Source organism: Mauremys mutica, unplaced genomic scaffold (genome assembly GCF_020497125.1).
Source record: "Mauremys mutica isolate MM-2020 ecotype Southern unplaced genomic scaffold, ASM2049712v1 000330F_np12_obj, whole genome shotgun sequence".
Lineage (NCBI taxonomy): Eukaryota > Metazoa > Chordata > Testudines > Geoemydidae > Mauremys > Mauremys mutica.
The window spans coordinates 404,901-423,714 of NW_025422919.1; the positions used below are offsets into that span (position 1 = coordinate 404,901).

The 18,814-nt window shown below is 68.0% G+C and overlaps 1 protein-coding gene across 2 annotated transcripts; it reads right to left on the reverse strand.

Annotated features, from left to right (window-relative positions):
• Positions 1 to 1,317: 1,317 nt before the first annotated feature.
• RNF167 (ring finger protein 167) lies at positions 1,318 to 18,221 on the reverse strand. Of its 2 annotated transcripts, none has more exons than XM_045000541.1 (10): positions 17,528 to 18,221; positions 10,891 to 11,002; positions 10,691 to 10,771; positions 10,145 to 10,267; positions 9,345 to 9,432; positions 8,912 to 9,002; positions 8,097 to 8,202; positions 7,688 to 7,781; positions 2,677 to 2,757; positions 1,318 to 1,884 (listed from the first exon to the last, which is right to left on the reverse strand). In XM_045000541.1, exons 2-10 carry the CDS (start codon positions 10,981 to 10,983, stop codon positions 1,583 to 1,585), a joined length of 1,059 nt encoding a protein of 352 aa, XP_044856476.1. In that variant the 5' UTR covers positions 10,984 to 11,002; positions 17,528 to 18,221; the 3' UTR covers positions 1,318 to 1,582. The 2 variants fall into 2 exon arrangements, with proteins under 2 accessions (XP_044856476.1, XP_044856475.1); XM_045000540.1 differs by lacking the exon at positions 17,528 to 18,221 and adding an exon at positions 14,241 to 14,381.
• Between the last annotated feature and the right edge of the window lie 593 nt (positions 18,222 to 18,814).

Sequence of the window (18,814 nt, forward strand, 5' to 3'; positions counted from 1 at the left end):
AAGTCTGGGGGAACAGGGGTTACGTACAGCGCACACCCCACCATGTCCCGGCCCCCTGCCCAGCGCACGCCCCCCCAAAGAGGCACCGGTCCATTCAGGGCAAGTCTCTTTTATTCAAAGCTCTGCCCTGACCCGCCAGGCCTCCCCTGGGGGCTGCGGACCCCTGGGCGACCCACAGCTCCCCCCGCAGCCCCACCCCACCATCGGTTAAAAAAAAAGCAGCCTAGGAATGAGCTCCAGGACCCCACCCCACCCCAGGGGTTATGGGTCGTAGTGTGACTGGGGCAGGGACAGACAAGGCGTTAGTGGGCCCCCCGGGGGGGGCTGAAAGCACAGACACAAGGTGGGCAGTGGCACCCCCTATTTTGGTCCAGGAGGCTGTACAGCAAAGGGGGGGACCATGCTGCACCCCTAGGTTTTTAAGCTACGCCTGTAACTCCAAAGCAGGAGCCGGGGTCGGGCTGGCCACCAGGGCGGAGGAGAACCAGTTGGACCGGCTCTCAGGTTAAAGGGGGGTACGGGGGGGGCCCCTGCAGGAGTGGGGCCCCTGCCCCCCGCTAGCCTCCGAACCGGGTGGGAGCCACTGGGGGCAAGGAGGGGTCTGGCTTTGGGCCCACCCGGCCTTCAGCAGGACAGACACGGGACTCAGGCTGAGTCAATACCCTATGGGGTGAGGGGTGAACCCCCCCAGAGGTGGGAGCCACGGGCAGGCAGCAGGTAGCCGCTGCTCCCAGGTCGCAGCCACAGGCTTCTAGCCGGGGCGACAAGCGGGCAAGTCAGCCCCATTTCTCTGGCCAAGCCCAGAGAGCACTGGGCCCCCGACTTCATGGCGTGGCTCAGCTGAGCCAGAGGGGCTGGGGGACCCCCCCCGGGGCCGTGACAGCACCGGCCCAGGAGCCGGCTGGGGGGGTTCAGGTGAACATGCAATGAAGAGCCCTTAATGTCACTACCCTGGCACAGGGGAGGGGCACTCGGGTGCCGGGGGGCAGCGTGGGCCTGCCCCCAAGTCCTGCTAGGGGGCCATGAAATGGGGTGAGGGGGCAGGGTTTGCTTCAGTCTCCCCCAGCCCTGCTGAGAACCCAGGAGTCCTGGGTCCCAGCCCTTCCTGCTCTAACCCACCAGCCCCCACTCCCCTCCCAGAGCCGGGGAGAGAACCCAGGAGTCCTGGCTCCCAGCCCTTCCTGCTCTAACCCACCAGCCCCCACTCCCCTCCCAGAGCCGGGGAGAGAACCCAGGAGTCCTGGCTCCCAGCCCCGCCTGCTCTAACCCACCAGCCCCCACTCCCCTCTGGGACTGGGCAGAAAATCTGTCTCCCCCCACCATGCCCCTCCCACCCTGCGCTGTGCAAAAGCCCCCCCAGGCCCTGACACCCCGAGTCCCACAGCCCTGGAGACTTGGCACATAATCACTGCCCCGGGGCAGGGCTTGCAGGGGAGCTGGGGGGTCACCCCACACCCCAGGAAGAGGGGCCAAGCCCAGATCCCCGCCGGGGGGGCCCTGTTTTGTGCACAGTTTAAAATACCAAGAAAGCTCGGGGGGGTAGAGGCCCCCGGGGAGTCCAACCAGCCGCCTCACCCGGGGGTCAGACAAGGATGCTGCCCCCCTGGCCCTCAGGGGGTCGCTCCTCCTCGGAGCCTTCCTCGCCGGAGGGGGGGCCCCGCGCCTCGGCCATGCTGCCGAAGGAGGGGGTGCCGGCGGCGGAGGAGGGGCCAAGCAGTGGGGTTCGCTCCGAGTGCCTCTGCTCCTCCTCCTCCTCCTCGCCCGGCGGGTGCCCCTCGCCCTCCGAGTCCGAGTCCTCGGCCGTCCGCAGCACCCGCTGCTTACACACGGGGCAGGTCTTCTTGGTGCGCGTCAGCCAGGGGTCCACGCACCGGCAGTGATAGGCTGGGGGAGCGGGACAGCAGTTACACCCCGCCACTCGGAGCGGAACCCAGGCATCCGGGCGGCTCCCGGCCCCCCACAACCACCAGAACCCACTCCCCTCCAGCAGTCCTGGCTCCCAGCCCCCCCTGCTCTGACCCACCAGCCTCCACTCCCCTCCCAGAGCCAGAGAGAGAACCCAGCAGTCCTGCCTCCCAGCCCCCCCGCTCTAATCACCAGCCTCCACTCCCCTCCCAGAGCCGGGGAGAGAACCCAGGAGTCCTGGCTCCCAGCCCCCCCTGCTCTAACCACCAGCCTCCACTCCCCTCCCAAAGCCGGGGAGAGAACCCAGGAGTCCTGGCTCCCAGCCCGCCCTGCTCTAACCCACCAGCCTCCACTCCCCTCCCAGAGCCGGGGAGAGAACCCAGGAGTCCTGGCTCCCAGCCCCCCCTGCTCTAACCCACCAGCCTCCACTCCCCTCCCAGAGCCGGGGAGAGAACCCAGGAGTCCTGGCTCCCAGCCCCCCCTGCTCTAACCCACCAGCCTCCACTCCCCTCCCAGAGCCGGGGAGAGAACCCAGGAGTCCTGGCTCCCAGCCCCCCCTGCTCTAACCCACCAGCCTCCACTCCCCTCCCAGAGCCAGGGAGAGAACCCAGGAGTCCTGGCTCCCAGCCCCCCGAGCGCTAACCACTAGCCTCCACTCCCCTCCCAGAGCTGAGGAGAGAACCCAGGAGTCCTGGCTCCCAGCCCCCCGAGCTCTAACCACCAGCCCCCACTCCCCTCCCAGAGCCGGGGAGAGAACCCAGGAGTCCTCACCGTGGGCACAGGGCAGGATCCGCAGCCGGTCGCCCTCCTCGTACTCATCCAGACAGATGGCGCAGACATCATACTCATCCCCTGGCAGAGAGATGGAAAGGGGGCATTAGCCCTGACATATGGGGGAAACTGAGGCACACAGAAGGGGTGGGACCAGGGCAAGCTCATACAGTGAGAGGATAAAATCCCAGCCCCCTCCCTGCTCTGACCCACCAGCCCCCACTCCCCTCCCAGAGCCAGAGAGAGAACCCAGGAGTCCTGGCTCCCAGCCCCCCCTGCTCTAATCAGCAGCCCCCACTCCCCTCCCAGAGCCAGGGAGAGAACCCAGGAGTCCTGGCTCCCAGCCCCCCCTGCTCTGACCCACCAGCCCCCACTCCCCTCCCAGAGCCAGGGAGAGAACCCAGGAGTCCTGGGGCCATGCCTAGCTGTGTACATAGGAACAATGATATGCACGGGACAACGTCTCCCTAGGGTCATGTGTTCACAGGAAGGTGTCTTAGGCCAAAATTCTCCTTTCCAGCCACATCCCCACCCCAGAGCTGGGCGCATCTCAGCGCCGGGCGAGGGGTCCCCGGGTAACCGGCCGCCCCGCCCCAGAGGTGGCTGCATCTCAGCCCCGGGCGAGGGGTCCCTGGGTAACCGGCCGCCCCGCCCCAGAGGTGGCTGCATCTCAGCCCCGGGCGAGGGGTCCCTGGGTAACCGGCCGCCCCGCCCCAGAGGTGGCTGCATCTCAGCGCCGGGCAAGGGGTCCCTGGGTAACCGGCCGCCCCGCCCCAGAGGTGGCTGCATCTCAGCGCCGGGCGAGGGGTCCCTGGGTAACCGGCCGCCACACCCCAGAGGTGGCTGCTTCTCAGCGCCGGGCGAGGGGTCCCTGGGTAACCGGCCGCCCCACCCCAGAGGTGGGCGGATCTCAGCGCCGGGCGAGGGGTCCCTGGGTAACCGGCCGCCCCGCCCCAGAGGTGGGCGGATCTCAGCGCCGGGCGAGGGGTCCCTGGGTAACCGGCCGCCCCGCCCCAGAGGTGGCTGCATCTCAGCGCCGGGCGAGGGGTCCCTGGGTAACCGGCCGCCCCGCCCCAGAGGTGGCTGCATCTCAGCGCCGGGCGAGGGGTCCCTGGGTAACCGGCCGCCACACCCCAGAGGTGGGCGGATCTCAGCGCCGGGCGAGGGGTCCCTGGGTAACCGGCCGCCCCGCCCCAGAGGTGGGTGCATCTCAGCGCCGGGCGAGGGGTCCCTGGGTAACCGGCCGCCCCGCCCCAGAGGTGGGCGCATCTCAGCGCCGGGCGAGGGGTCCCTGGGTAACCGGCCGCCCCACCCCAGAGGTGGCTGCATCTCAGCGCCGGGCGAGGGGTCCCTGGGTAACCGGCCGCCCCGCCCCAGAGGTGGGTGCATCTCAGCGCCGGGCGAGGGGTCCCTGGGTAACCGGCCGCCCCGCCCCAGAGGTGGGCGCATCTCAGCGCCGGGCGAGGGGTCCCCGGGTCACCGGCCGCCCCGCCCCAGAGGTGGCTGCATCTCAGCGCCGGGCGAGGGGTCCCTGGGTCACCGGCCGCCCCGCCCCAGAGGTGGCTGCATCTCAGCGCTGGGCGAGGGGTCCCTGGGTAACCGGCCGCCCCGCCCCAGAGTTGGGCGCATCTCAGTGCCGGGCGAGGGGTCCCTGGGTCACCGGCCGCCCCGCCCCAGAGGTGGGCGCATCTCAGCGCCGGGCGAGGGGTCCCTGGGTAACCGGCCGCCCCGCCCCAGAGGTGGGCGCATCTCAGCGCCGGGCGAGGGGTCCCTGGGTCACCGGCCACCCCGCCCCAGAGGTGGGCGCATCTCAGCGCCGGGCGAGGGGTCCCCGGGTAACCGGCCGCCCCGCCCCAGAGGTGGCTGCATCTCAGCGCCGGCCGAGGGGTCCCTGGGTAACTGGGCGTCCCGCCCCAGAGTTGGGCGCATCTCAGTGCCGGGTGAGGGGTCCCTGGGTCACCGGCCACCCCGCCCCAGAGGTGGGCGCATCTCAGCGCCGGGCGAGGGGTCCCTGGGTCACCGGCCGCCCCGCCCCAGAGGTGGGCGCATCTCAGCGCCGGGCGAGGTGTCCCTGGGTAACCGGCCGCCCCGCCCCAGAGGTGGCTGCGTTTGAGGACACAGGGCCAGGGCTGGGACCCGTGGCCCGGGTCAGCTCCTGCCTGCTCAGCTCCAGGGCTCGAGCGTCTCAGCGACGAAAACAGGAAGCTCCGGCTCCCCCCCCAGCGCCGGCCCGGGAGGGGAAGCGGTCAGAGGGGGCTGCGGAGAGAACCCAGCCGCTCCGGCTCAAGCCCTTATAAGGTAAATGCGAGCGCTCCCCTGCCGCTTCCTCCCCAGGCGTTTACTCAACCCGAGAGCGCCCGCTCAGCACCCGCCAGGCGGGGAAACGGCTGCAAGAGCTCCCTGGGAGCCGGACGCCTGGGTTCTACTGGCAGCTCGAGGGGGAGGGGGAGACCGAGGGCTAGAACCTGGGAGCCAGGACTCCTGGGTTCTCTGCCCAACTCTGGGAGGGGAGTGGGGGCTAGTGGTTAGAGGGGGGGCAGACTGAGAGGCCGGTGGTATTTTTTGTATCCCTTCCCCCTTCAAATGGCAGAAATACACCCCAGGAGTCCTGGCTCCCAGCCCCCCTGCTCCGACCCACCAGCCCCCACTCCCCTCCCAGAGCCGGGGAGAGAACCCAGGAGTCCTGGCTCCCAGCCCCCCTGCTCCGACCCACCAGCCCCCACTCCCCTCCCAGAGCCGGGGAGAGAACCCAGGAGTCCTGGCTCCCAGCCCCCCTGCTCTGACCCGCCAGCCCCCACTCCCCTCCCAGAGCCGGGGAGAGAACCCAGGAGTCCTGGCTCCCAGCCCCCCTGCTCTGACCCACCAGCCCCCACTCCCCTCCCAGAGCCGGGGAGAGAACCCAGGAGTCCTGGCTGCCAGCCCCCCCTGCTCTGACCCACCAGCCCCCACACTGAGCCTGGAGGGGGCTGGGCAGCTGCACGCTGCTGGGAAGGGGTCAGGGAGGGGGTGGAAGTGTGGGGCGCCGTGGCCCAGCTCCCAGCATGCACTGCTCCAGCAGCCTTGTCTCTCCCTGCCCCCCCCCGCCCCGTTCCCTGCACGAGCGACCCCCCCCCGGGGCTGGGCAAGGGGTGGCAGGAAGCCAGAGCCACAAGCACGAGCCAGGGAAGCCCCCCGCCCCGTTCCCCCCACCACAGGGCCCCACAGCAGCTGGATCCGGGGGGCCCCCAGAGACTGCGTGGGGAGCTCGGGCAGGTCCATGGGGGAGTGGGGGCTCCCACAGTCCGGGGAGGGGGTGGGCGTCTCAGCACAGGGGACTGGAGGCTGGCAGGGCCGGCTGACCCCAGAGTGCCCCCCCCTGCCTCCCCCCCGGCAGGCCGGTCAGTCACCCCCCGGCTGCCGGCCTGGGGCTCCTGTCGAAACATTTCACAGCCGTGAGGTGACAACTCCTCGGATCACTGCGGTTAGCACAGCCGCCCCCCCGCCCCCAGCCCTCGGACAGGTCTGAACCGGCTGCTGCCGCGGGGGAGAGAACCCAGGCGTCCTGGCTCCCAGCCCCCCCCTGGTCTAACCCCCCAGCCCCCACTTCCCTCCCGGAGCCGGGGAGAGAACCCAGGCGTCCTGGCTCCCAGCCCCCCCTGATCTAACCCCCCAGCCCCCACTCCCCTCCCAGAGCCGGGGAGAGAACCCAGGAGTCCTGGCTCCCAGCACCCCCTGATCTAACCCACCAGCCCCCACTCCCCTCCCAGAGCCGGGAAGAGAACCCAGGAGTCCTGGCTCCCAGCACCCCTGCTCTGACCCACCAGCCCCCACTCCTCTCCCAGAGCCGGGAAGAGAACCCAGGAGTCCTGGCTCCCAGCACCCCTGCTCTAACCACCAGCCCCCACTCCTCTCCCAGAGCTGGGGAGAGAACCCAGGAGTCCTGGCTCCCAGCCCCCCTGCTCTGACCCACCAGCCCCCACTCCCCTCCCAGAGCCGGGGAGAGAACCCAGGAGTCCTGGCTCCCAGCCCCCCTGCTCTAACCACCAGCCCCCACTCCCCTCCCAGAGCCGGGGAGAGAACCCAGGAGTCCTGGCTCCCAGCCCCCCCTGCTCTAACCCCCCAGCCCCCACTCCCCTCCCAGAGCTGGGGAGAGAACCCAGGAGTCCTGGCTCCCAGCACCCCTGCTCTGACCCACCAGCCCCCACTCCCCTCCCAGAGCCAGGGAGAGAACCCAGGAGTCCTGGCTCCCACCGTGTTAGCCTGCGGCGAGCATGCAAGCAGCCAGCCCGGTTCTGACAGAGGGGAAAGGGGGTGACTCGGGGGCCCCCCAAAACAGGCAGTGGATGAGTGGAAAGGGGGCTGGGAGCCGAGGCGGGTGGGGGGGGCAGCGCTCAGAGCCGGTCTCACCCCCTCCGGCACAGCCGTTCGCTCCCCGGCCTGACACCTCCGCTTGGGGTTTGGCGACTCGGGGCAGGTGGAGGCGCCTGGGAAGCTGCCAGGCCCCCCACAGCCCCCCCTTCCCCTCCCCTGCACCCCCAAGGGGGCACCTGAGATCCCTCCCGGCTGCCTCCCAGCTGCAGGGATTGTTCCTTTGATCTGCCCCCCGCCCGCGGTGTGGGGGGATGGGAGCTGCCCCCCCCACCCCGATCCAAAGGGGGCTGCGGCGGGACAGATGTGGGGCAGGGGGGCCCCCTGCTGGCGACAGGCTGCACTGCAGGCTGGATGGGTGGGCTGGATGGGGGGCCTCCCAGCATGCAGTGCTCTGCCCCCATCATGCCAACTGCATGCTGGGAAGGGCCCCACCCTGACACCCCAGAGGCCGTCCTGGGGTGGGAGGTGCCCCCCTGCTCCCCTGAGGCCCCCCCCCACGCTGCACCTGCAGGACCAGTATCACGTTGGGGTGCAGGGGGCCCCGCCCGGCGGGGAGAGTGCCCCCTAGCGCCACCCCGGGGCATTGGGGGAGCCCTGACGCCCAGAGGGGCAGCAGCCTGGGGGCGGTGCCCGGTGGCAGCGCCCCCTGGTGGCCAGTTACCTTTCTTGTACTTGTGCACAGGGATTTTCTTCAGCTGCTCCTTGGAGAGCCGGTTACGCCGCAGCCTCTTCCGGTGCTGCACACAGCGAACGATCTGCCAGCACAGACCGGGGGGGGGGCTTTCAGGGGGGCGCCAAGACTTCCCAGCCCCCCTGCTCCAACCCACCATCCCCCACTGCCCTCCCAGAGCTGGGGAGAGAACCCAGGAGTCCTGGCTCCCAGCCCCGCTGCTCTGACCCACCCGCCCCCACTCCCCTCCCAGAGCCAGGAAGAGAACCCAGGAGTCCTGGCTCCCAGCCCCCCCTGCTCTAACCCCCCAGCCCCCACTCCCCTCCCAGAGCCGAGGAGAGAACCCAGGAGTCCTGGCTGCCAGCCCGTGCGCCGCCCAGTGCGATGGGGCGTCACTCACCAGGATGGTGCACATCACGGCGATGATGATGCCGACCACGCCGGTGAAGGGGATGAGGTAATACCCCAGCGGGAAGATGTACTCGGGGATCAGGATAATGTGGGCGCTGGGGGACCGGAGACAGTGGGGTCAGTCAGGGCGGAGACGCTGGCCGCTAGCCCCCACTGCACCTCCAGAGCAGAACCCAGGCGTCCTGGATCCCAGCCCCGCTGCTCTAACCCACCAGCCCCCGCTCCCCTCCCAGAGCCGGGGAGAGAACCCAGGAGTCCTGGCTCCCAGCCCCCCTGCTCTAACCCCCCAGCCCCCGCTCCCCTCCCAGAGCCGGGGAGAACCCAGGAGTCCTGGCTCCCAGCCCCCCCTGCTCTAACCCCCAGCCCCCACTCCCCTCCCAGAGCCGGGGAGAGAACCCAGGAGTCCTGGCTCCCAGCCCCCCTGCTCTAACCCCCCAGCCCCCGCTCCCCTCCCAGAGCCGGGGAGAACCCAGGAGTCCTGGCTCCCAGCCCCCCTGCTCTAACCCCCCAGCCCCCACTCCCCTCCCAGAGCCGGGGAGAACCCAGGAGTCCTGGCTCCCAGCCCCCCTGCTCTAACCCCCCAGCCCCCAGTCCCTTCCCTAGAGACGGAGCCCCCAGGGAGAGCAAGGCAGGTGGGCGACACACCAAATGTGCCCCGAGAGGGGGCGCCTGGCCCCCGCTGGTTCCTTTGGGCTTGGGGGATGCAGGGGGACGGGAGGAAGATGGGGGGCCCCATGGCTTAAGGCGTTTCCCTGCAGGGGGGCCGGCCCGCGCAGCGCCCCCCGCTGGAGGGCAGGTGCCTACCCCTTCTCATAGCTGAAGAGGGAGCGCAGGTAGTCGGAGGCCGTCTCCCCCACGAAGACCGACGGGATGGCGATCTGCTCCCGGATCCTCTCTGTGGGGCAGAGAGACGGCAGAGGGGCTCAGCCCGCCCCACACCCGGGGACATTTGCCCTTCGGACAGTGGGGTCAGCCCAGCCCAAGCCTCTCCCTGGGGGAGGCGGGCGGCGTGGGGAGCACAGGCTGGGGGGGGGAGGCAGACTGGAGGGATCCTGGCAGTGGGGGGAGACAATTGGGAGTGGAAGGGGGGGGGTCTCACTCCTGCCCCATTGCTGCGAGGAGCTGCCACAATCCAGCCTGCAAAGGGGGGGGCGGGAGCCCCAGAGTAACCCCGACCCATGGCAGAACTCGGGGGCGGAGCCTAGGGAAAGCCCCTCCCCTCCCCTCCCCCACTCACCATCGTTCCAGTCCATGTTGAGCAGTTTGTCCGAGCCCGTGTTATGGACGATGGCGGCGTCGAACCCGGCCTGCTGCGCGTGCCACACCTACAGCGAGGGAGGGGGACGGGTCGGGGCCAGAGAGAGAACCCAGGAGTCCTGGCTCCCGGCCCCCCCTGCTCTAACCACTAGCCCCCACTCCCCTCCCAGAGCTGGGGAGAGAACCCAGGAGTCCTGGCTCCCAGCCCCCCTGCTCTAACCCACCAGCCCCCACTCTCCTCCCAGTGCCGGGCAGAAAACCCAGGAGTCCTGGCTCCCAGCCCCCCCCTGCTCTAAGCCACCAGCCCCCACTCCCCTCCCAGCGCCGGGGAGAGAACCCAGGAGTCCTGGCTCCCGGCCTCCCCTGCTCTAACCACTAGCCCCCACTCCCCTCCCAGAGCTGGGGAGAGAACCCAGGAGTCCTGGCTTCCAGCCCCCCTGCTCTAACCCACCAGCCCCCACTCCCCTCCCAGAGCCGGGGAGAGAACCCAGGAGTCCTGGCTCCCAGCCCCCTGCTCTAACCCACCAGCCCTCACTCCCCTCCCAGAGCTGGGGAGAGAACCCAGGAGTCCGGGCTCCCAGCCCCCCTGCTCTAACCCACCAGCCCCCACTCCCCTCCCAGCGCCGGGAAGAGAACCCAGGAGTCCTGGCTCCCGGCCCCCCCTGCTCTAACCCACCAGCCCCCATTCTCCTCCCAGTGCCGGGCAGAGAACCCAGGAGTCCTGGCTCCCAGCCCCCCCTGCTCTGCCCCCCCATCCCTGCCCCCGAGGCCCCCCCCCACCTTGATGTCGAAGTTGCATTCGTATCTGCGGATGAGGGCGATGAACCGGGTGACGTTGCTGGAGTCCGGGGGGCCCTCGATGGGCTGACAGGCGTTGCTCGGCTTGGCCTCCACCAGGTAGCCCTGGAGCAAAGCAGGACACCAGAGTCAATACCCCACAGGCCTGCAGCCGGGAGAGAACCCAGGAGTCCTGGCTCCCTGCCCCCCCTTGCTCCAACCCACCAGCCCCCACTCCCCTCCCAGAGCCGGGGGGAGAACCCAGGAGTCCTGGCTCCCTGCCCCCCTGCTCTAACCCACCAGCCCCCACTCCCCTCCCAGCACCGGGGGAGAACCCAGGAGTCCTGGCTCCCCACACCCCCTGCTCTAACCCACCAGCCCCCACTCCCCTCCCAGCGCCCAGGGAGAGAACCCAGGAGTCCTGGCTCCCCACCCCCCCTGCTCTAACCCCCCAGCCCCCACTCCCCTCCCAGAGCCAGGGAGAGAACCCAGGCGTCCTGGAGCCCCCCTGCTCTAACGCCCCAGCCCGCCCGAGCGCCAGCTACGCACCACGAGCCCCTCCCGGGGCAGCACGGCCCCGAAGCGGGCCGGCAGGTCCGAGAAGTCCATGCTGGAGTTGTGATCCGTCACCTGCGGGGTTGGGGGGAGAAGGCTCAGGCTGGCCTGAGGGAGGCACCGGTCCCCCCCCCCGCCATCTGACCGCTCCCTGGGTCCCTGCCCCCACAATCGCCCCCCTTAGGGCCACTCACCGCGTGGATGTAGGCGTCCGCCGGGGGGAGCAGCAGGCAGGCCCGGAGCAGGAGGGCGGCGACGGGGCTGGGGAAGGCGCGCTCGGGCCGCATCCTGGCGGCCAGCGGAGCCCTGGAAGGGGGAGAGGGGGGAGCCCAGCGTGTGAGCCCAGCGTGCACCCCCCCGAAGAACTTCCACAGCCCGGGGCGGGAGGGGAAACCGAGGCACAGGCAGTGCCAGAGCTGGGTGCAGACCCTGTCCCTCCAAAGCGCCAGAGGGGCTGGCTGGCTGGCCCCCAGCCCGGCCCCGTCGGAGTCCCGGAGCTGCCCCCCGCAGGGCGGCCGAGCAGCCTGATCCCACGGAGAGACGGCCCCGGGGCTCACAGCCGGGACAAAGGGCCCATTGACCGCCCACGAGGCCGCGCTGCGGCAGGCGGACGTGAGACGGGCACCGGCGGTGAACCCCTGACAACAGCACCGAGGTAAGGGGGGGCCCAGATCCTGGCTGGGGTCCATGGGCCGCCACTCTGTGGGGTGAATGGGGCCGGATCCCGGCTGGGGTCCGTGGGCCGTCGCTCTGTGGGGTCAACGGGGCCGGATCCCAGCTGGGGTCCATTGGCCGTCGCTCTGTGGGGTGAAGGGGGCCGGATCCCAGCTGGGGTCCATTGGCCGTCGCTCTGTGGGGTCAACGGGGCCGGATCCCAGCTGGGGTCCATGGGCCGTTGTTCCTCCTCTAACCCACTAGATCCCACTCCTTTCTGGGACAGAACCCAGGAGTCCTGGCTCCCAGCCCCCCTGCTCTAACCACCAGACCCACTCCCCTCCCAGAGCTGGGGAGAGAACCCAGGAGTCCTGGCTCCCAGCCCCCCCGTGCTCTCACCCACCAGCCCCCACTCCCCTCCCAGAGCCGGGGAGAGAACCCAGGAGTCCTGGCTCCCAGCCCCCACTGCTCTAACCACCAGCCCCCACTCCCCTCCCAGAGCCGGGGAGAGAACCCAGGAGTCCTGGCTCCCAGCCCCGCCCTGCTCTAACCACCAGCCCCCACTCCCCTCCCAGAGCTGGGGAGAGAACCCAGGAGTCCCGGCTCCCAGCGCCCCCTGCTCTGACCCACCAGCCTCCACTCCCCTCCCAGAGCCGGGGAGAGAACCCAGGAGTCCCGGCTCCCAGCTCCCTCTTGATGAGCTGGCCCAGCGCGGGGGCCCCGATCTGGCCCGGGCCGTGGGGTCAGCGCAGGGCCCGGCGTGGACCCCAGGCCGACGCTCGTGGTTTCCTGGCCCAGGCCGGGAGGTGCTTGGCTCAGGCCTGGCTGCCAGGAGGTCCCCGTGCCCCGGGGCGGGAGCGAAGAGCTGGCACCAGGCTGGCTGGGAAGTGGGCAGGTCCCGGTCTAAGATCGGGGTCCCCCATGGGGCCGGGCACAGCAGACACATGGGGCTGTCCCCGCTCTGAAAGCCCCCGGGCTAACTCAGCGAGACGGACTGCGGGTGGGGAGGGGAAACTGAGGCACGGAGGTGGGGGCCAAGCCGTGCCCGCTAGCCCACGCTGCCGGCCCGAGGGCTGAAGGGGTCACACAAAGTGAGCCCCCTTCTCCCTACGCTAGGGCAGGGGTGTGAGGGGAGCTGTGTGCGGGGGGGAGCTCCTTGGGCTGCTGTCTCAGCACTGCTCACGTTAGGGGGAGAGAGGGGACGTGTTCACGGCACTCGGGAGCGCCACTGCCTCACCAACCCGGCGCTGAGATGCGGCACCTCTGGGGCGGGGCGGCCGGTGACCCAGGGACCCCTCGCCCGGCGCTGAGATGCGCCCACCTCTGGGGCGGGACGGCCGGTTACCCAGGGACCCCTCGCCCGGCGCTGAGATGCAGCCACCTCTGGGGCGGGGCGGCCGGTTACCCAGGGACCCCTCGCCCGGCGCTGAGATGCAGCCACCTCTGGGGCGGGGCGGCCGGTTACCCGGGGACCCCTCGCCCGGCGCTGAGATGCAGCCACCTCTGGGGCGGGGCGGACGGTTACCCAGGGATCCCTCGCCCGGCGCTGAGATGCAGCCACCTCTGGGGCGGGGCGGCCGGTTACACGGGGACCCCTCGCCCGGCGCTGAGATGCGCCCACCTCTGGGGCGGGGCGGCCGGTTACCCAGGGACCCCTCGCCCGGCGCTGAGATGCAGCCACCTCTGGGGCGGGGCGGCCGGTTACCCAGGGACCCCTCGCCCGGCGCTGAGATGCGCCCACCTCTGGGGCGGGGCGGCCGGTTACCAGGGACCCCTCGCCCGGCGCTGAGATGCAGCCACCTCTGGGGCAGGGCGGCCGGTTACCCGGGGACCCCTCGCCCGGTGCTGAGATGCAGCCACCTCTGGGGCGGGGCGGCCGGTTACCCAGGGACCCCTCGCCCGGCGCTGAGATGCAGCCACCTCTGGGGCGGGGCGGCCGGTTACCCAGGGACCCCTCGCCCGGCGCTGAGATGCAGCCACCTCTGGGGCAGGGCGGCCGGTGACCCAGGGACCCCTCGCCCGGCGCTGAGATGCAGCCACCTCTGGGGCGGGGCGGCCGGTTACCCGGGGACCCCTCACCCGGCGCTGAGATGCGCCCACCTCTGGGGCGGGGCGGCCGGTTACCCGGGGACCCCTCGCCCGGCGCTGAGATGCAGCCACCTCTGGGGCGGGGCGGCCGGTTACCAGGGACCCCTCGCCCGGCGCTGAGACGCAGCCACCTCTGGGGCGGGGCGGCCGGTTACCCAGGGATCCCTCGCCCGGCGCTGAGATGCGCCCACCTCTGGGGCGGGGCGGCCGGTTACCCAGGGACCCCTCGCCCGGCGCTGAGACGCAGCCACCTCTGGGGCGGGGCGGCCGGTTACCCGGGGACCCCTCGCCCGGCGCTGAGATGCGCCCACCTCTGGGGCGGGGCGGCCGGTTACCAGGGACCCCTCGCCCGGCGCTGAGATGCAGCCACCTCTGGGGTTGGGCGGCCGGTTACCAGGGACCCCTCGCCCGGCGCTGAGACGCACGCCTGGCATTACCCCCCTGTCCTGGCTGGGCTGGGTATGGTCCCCTCTGTCTGAGCCCCCATTCCCTACAGAACCCTCTCCCCAAATGGGGGGATCCCTTCTCTCAGCCCCTTGCCCCAGCCGCACCCCCTCCCCTCCCAGCCTCCCCCAGCAGCCCCCCCAGCTGCACCCCCTCCCCTCTCGGCCCCCTCCCAGCAGCCCCCCCAGCTGCACCCCCTCCCCTCTCGCCCCCCCCACCTGCACCCCCTCCCCTCCAGTACCCCCCTCCCCAGCCACACCCCCTCCCCTCCCAGCCTCCCCCAGCAGCCCCCCCAGCTGCACCCCCTCCCAGCCCCCCCTTCTCTAGCCGGTGTACAAGTGGGGACCCCCCCGCTGACCTGCTCTGGCCGGCGGGGGCTGCTCCCCTGGTCGGGGCTGGCTCGGGAGCGGGGTCCCCCTCGCGCTGCAGGAAGGTGGGGGGGGGTCTCCCCTCTGGCTCCTCCTGTTTACAAACCTCCTCCCGGGAACATGGGAGCTACAAGCTCTCGCGAGAGGAGGAGGAGCAACACTTCCTCCCCACCCCCACCCCCCGGAACCCGGACGCCTGGGTTCTCTCCCCGGCTCTGGGAAGGGAGTGGGGGCTGGTGGGTCAGAGCAGGGGGGCTGGGAGCCAGGACTCCTGGGTTCTCTCCCCGGCTCTGGGAGGAGAGTGGGGGCTGGTGGGTCAGAGCAGGGGGGCTGGGAGCCAGGACTCCTGGGTTCTCTCCCCGGCTCTGGGAGGCGAGTGGGGGCTGGTGGGTCAGAGCAGGGGGGCTGGGAGCCAGGACTCCTGGGTTCTCTCCCTGGCTCTGGGAGGGGAGTGGGGGCTGGTGGGTTAGAGCAGGGGGGGCTGGGAGCCCGGACTCCTGGGTTCTCTCCCCGGCTCTGGGAGGCGAGTGGGGGCTGGTGGGTCAGAGCAGGGGGGCTGGGAGCCCGGACTCCTGGGTTCTCTCCCCGGCTCTGGGAGGGGAGTGGGGGCTGGTGGGTTAGAGCAGGGGGGGCTGGGAGCTAGGACTCCTGGGTTCTCTCCCCGGCTCTGGGAGGGGAGTGGGGGCTGGTGGTTAGAGCAGGGGGGCTGGGAGCCAGGACTCCTGGGTTCTCTCCCGGCTCTGGGGGGGGTGTGTGGGCTGGTGGGTTAGAGCAGGGGGCGCTGGGAGCCAGGACTCCTGGGTTCTCTCCCCGGCTCTGGGGGGGGTGGGGGCTGGTGGGTCAGAGCAGTGGGGGCTGGAGCCAGGACTCCTGGGTTCTCTCCCCAGCTCTGGGAGGGGAGTGGGGGCTGGTGGGTCAGACCAGGGGGGCTGGGAGCCAGGACTCCTGGGTTCCATCTTGAGCTGTGTAAACTAACTTGCTATGTCCCCCCCAGTGCCTCAGTTTCCCCCCCCCAGCCCTGGGCCGGGCGAGGCTGCATCCCTCTGTGGCTGAGATGCTCCTGGGCCTGGTCCCAGGGGTCCGGGCAACACCCAGCACAGTGGGGCACCCCCGAGCTCAGTTCTGGGTGCAGGGCCTGGCACCCCAATCTCGGATGGGGGCTCCGTGCTGTGGCTGGCACAACGGCGGCACGTTTTCCGTTTGGTGTATTTTTCTGGTGCGTGTGTGTCGTGGTCGGAGTTGCTGGGCATGGACCCCGCTGACACCTGTCGTTCCCGACCCGGCCTCCTCCGGTCTCAGGAGCTCAGCCCCGGCCTGCTGCCTCCTCCAACCCCTGCCGATCTCCCGATGCGCTGGGTACCGGCCGCGCGAATGCCTGCCGGGATTTCTGGGCTGCTGCGTGGTCGTTTGTTTTAAACCCAGTCTGCCCGAGCAGGGCCGCCTAGAGAAACATGGCGAGCTCATTGGGCGGGTCATGGCAAATATAGAGGCCACGGACGCCTGCGAAAAACTCGAGCGCCGTGGGGCTGCTGGTGCGCTGAGATCACTTCCCGTCTGGTATTGTCTCATTGTTTCCCCTGCCTGTCTGAAGCCGTCTCTTGTCTGAGATGTAGGTTGGGAGCTCTTTCAGACAGGGTGTATTTGTACAGCACCTAGTGCTGCGGGGTGCTGGCCCGTGACGGGGGTTCCCGAGCGCTACAATAAACCACCTAGTCAATAAGATGACGTGATTAGTCAAAAGAGGGTTGGGTCGCTCTAAGCAAATAACCCCAGGGTGCTGTTGGGAGATGGAATTGGTGATTCAGTCAGGGGTGCTGTCACCCCCAAGGTCTCACATTTCTAGGGGGCACCCCTCTGCAGGGTGGGGGGCTCTGCAGAGGGCATGTTACCCCCCAGCCCAGTCTCGTCTCCCCTTCCAACCAGCTCATGGAAAGAAGGACAGAAGTTGGTGCGAAACCAAACAGAAGGCATGGGACTCCGGGAGCTTGTAGCAGCATGCAGCGCGGTTCGGCCCGAGGTGCAAAACCCGCTTTGCCAAGCCTGCCACCCACGGGTGCTGGCGCCCCTCCCAGGAGTCCTAGCAGAGGGTTAGTGGGTGTCTTCTTCCTAGACAGTTGGGCCTTTTTTATTTGCACGGGCCGTGCTGCCATCTAGTGAGCGACGCCCTTCCAGCAGTTCGCGCCCCAGCTAGGAACAGGAGAGCACTTTCCCTCCCTCGGGGAGGCTGTCCTGTCTCCGCTGCAAAGCCACATTTCGCAGTGTGGACACAGCTCAAGCCACGGCCCCCGGTCAGAAGTCTGGCCGTGTTAGCCCAGCCGTGCGACCCGGCTCCCGCCGTTGTACAGCCAGGTTGACAGGACAGTGTGGACGCTCCGGCATGGGCCCCACGGCTCTGGGCTCCGTGTAGACGTACTCCTGGAAGCGCTGGGCAATTCAGGAGCGCAAGGCCCTGCATCTTCTCCCTGGAAGCTTTGCTGGTGGGGGGGAGGGGGTGTCTCCTTGGCAGGTACCCGGAGCTGGGGATCCCCTATTCTGACTCCGCCCCAGTCTCCCCGCAGCGAGCCGCTCCGCCCCACGGAGGCGGAGGAAGCGGTACGATGCCTGGGGGCGAGGGGTGGTACAAAGCACCGCAGGATCCTGACGGGCTTGCTGGCATGGGAATAATTTCCAGAGTTTGCTTTGAGCCTATACCGGGCAGAGCAGAGGGGGTGCAGCTCAGCGTCCCCCCCCTCCCCATTTTCTTTTTCTTATTTCGCGGTGGTCAGCCCCAAAACACTGAGGGGAGTTGCTCCAGCTGCTGTTTCTAATTGCTCTCCGGCAGGGTAGCGGGCCAGAGCCTTGAGCGACGGCAGGGAAGCAGCTGCTGGGGGGACGCAGGAAGCTGGTAACGGGGGGGCTGGAACAGTTTGTACAGTGGGGGTGCTGAGACCCATTGAACCGCGCTGGAAAGCCTGTATGCAATGGGAACCACGTCAAGCCAGGGGGTGCGGTAACCATGCTGAGTCGCTGTTTTGAAGCTGGTATGGAAACACTGATGTCCCTGCATGGGGCACCCCGTACCCTCGTAGGTAGAAGCTGGAAGCTCGTTGGGAGTGAGCGGTAGCTACCGGGGTGCCAAACTGGCAGCCCTCTCTGAAGCACCCGTCCGATCCAGCCCGGCCCTGCAGGGAGCAGATCGAGGTGCCAGGGGTAAGCCAGATCGGAGCCGTAGCGGTTTATCCTTGGCGTGTCATTCGCACGCAGGCGTTTGGCACGACGGATTGCGTGCGTGGCTCACCGGCTGGTAACTGGAGGGCTCGGAAGTGAATCCTAGGATTATGTCCACGTGTCGCATCGAGAAGGGGCCTACGTCGAGCTGTAGTCTCTTGGCAAGGATAGGGGAATTCCTGGTCTGTGCAAATACTGTCGGAGAGTGGAAAAATGGTAGCACAGAACTGGTCGATATTGCCTCACCTCCATGCTACATACACAGGACTCCTGGGTTCTCTCCCTGTCCCTGGGAGGGGAGTGGGGTCTGTGGGGTTAAAGCAGGGGGGCTGGGAGCCAGGACTCCTGGGTTCTCTCCCCAGCTTGGGGTTGGGGGGTCTAGTGGTTAAATCAGGGATGTCGAGGCATTAGGAGTATTAATTCCTTGAGTATTATTTCTGGTGTTTGAGCATTGATTGCCAAGTACTGTTTCATAAGGAGCACCATTAGCTGTTGCGGGTTAATCCCGAGTGTGACGTTGCACTCCATATGATTTTATGAAAATATGCTAGAGTGTGAATATAATGTAACTGGAATATGCTTCATGCAAAAGGTCTCTTGTAAGGTATCAGTACGGAGCTTGTAATCTGCTGAGTGTGGTCATGCTATTTGTACAAGTGTATCATTCTTGCATCTGAAACTAGAAATATGAAATCTAGCTCTGAGGTCCTATTGTAATTATGTAAAGTGTGGGCCAAGAATTATACATTTATACAAATAGGATGACCACCCTCAGTAGATTACAAGCTTTGTAATGAGACTTTTGCATGAAGCATATTCCAGTTACATTATATTCACACTCATTAGCATATTTTCATAAAATTATACGTAGTACGTCACACCGAGTATTATTGCTGAGGGGGGCATTGACAGTTGAAGATCAACTCCCCCAAGTATTATTTCCGAAGGAAGCAATGTTGGCAGTTGATTGTTAATGCCGAGTCTGCAGAGGTGGTATTGGTTGAGTAGTAATCAACAATGATTGAGGCTCAACCTCCAAGTATTATTTTTGAGGAGGGCGATGGTGGCGGTTGAATATTAATCTCCCATTAGGTCTGAGGGGGCAGCATTGGTTATTGAGTATTAATCTCCTGGTACTCCGGCATTGGCCATTTTAAGATTGACCTTGACCTCTGAGTGTTATTTCTCAAGAGACGTTAGTGGTTGAAGAGTGTTTCCGGAGTATTATTTCTGGGGCGCGTATGGAGTATTTATTCCCTCCCTGGGTATTTGTAGAGGACACGGTGCTGAAGAGTGATCCTAGAGTATTATTTATGGGTGGTACTGTCCACTGAGTATTTACCTCCTGGGGTATTAT

Excerpts from the sequence above, each read along its gene's own strand:
- RNF167 (XM_045000541.1), bottom strand. The coding sequence starts at position 10,983 with ATGCGGCCCGAGCGCGCCTTCCCCAGCCCCGTCGCCGCCCTCCTGCTC. Across the intron at positions 10,772-10,890 it reads CGGACGCCTACATCCACGCG|GTGACGGATCACAACTCCAG; the intron begins GTGAGTGGCCCT and ends CCAACCCCGCAG. Across the intron at positions 9,003-9,344 it reads CAACATGGACTGGAACGATG|AGAGGATCCGGGAGCAGATC; the intron begins GTGAGTGGGGGA and ends TCTGCCCCACAG.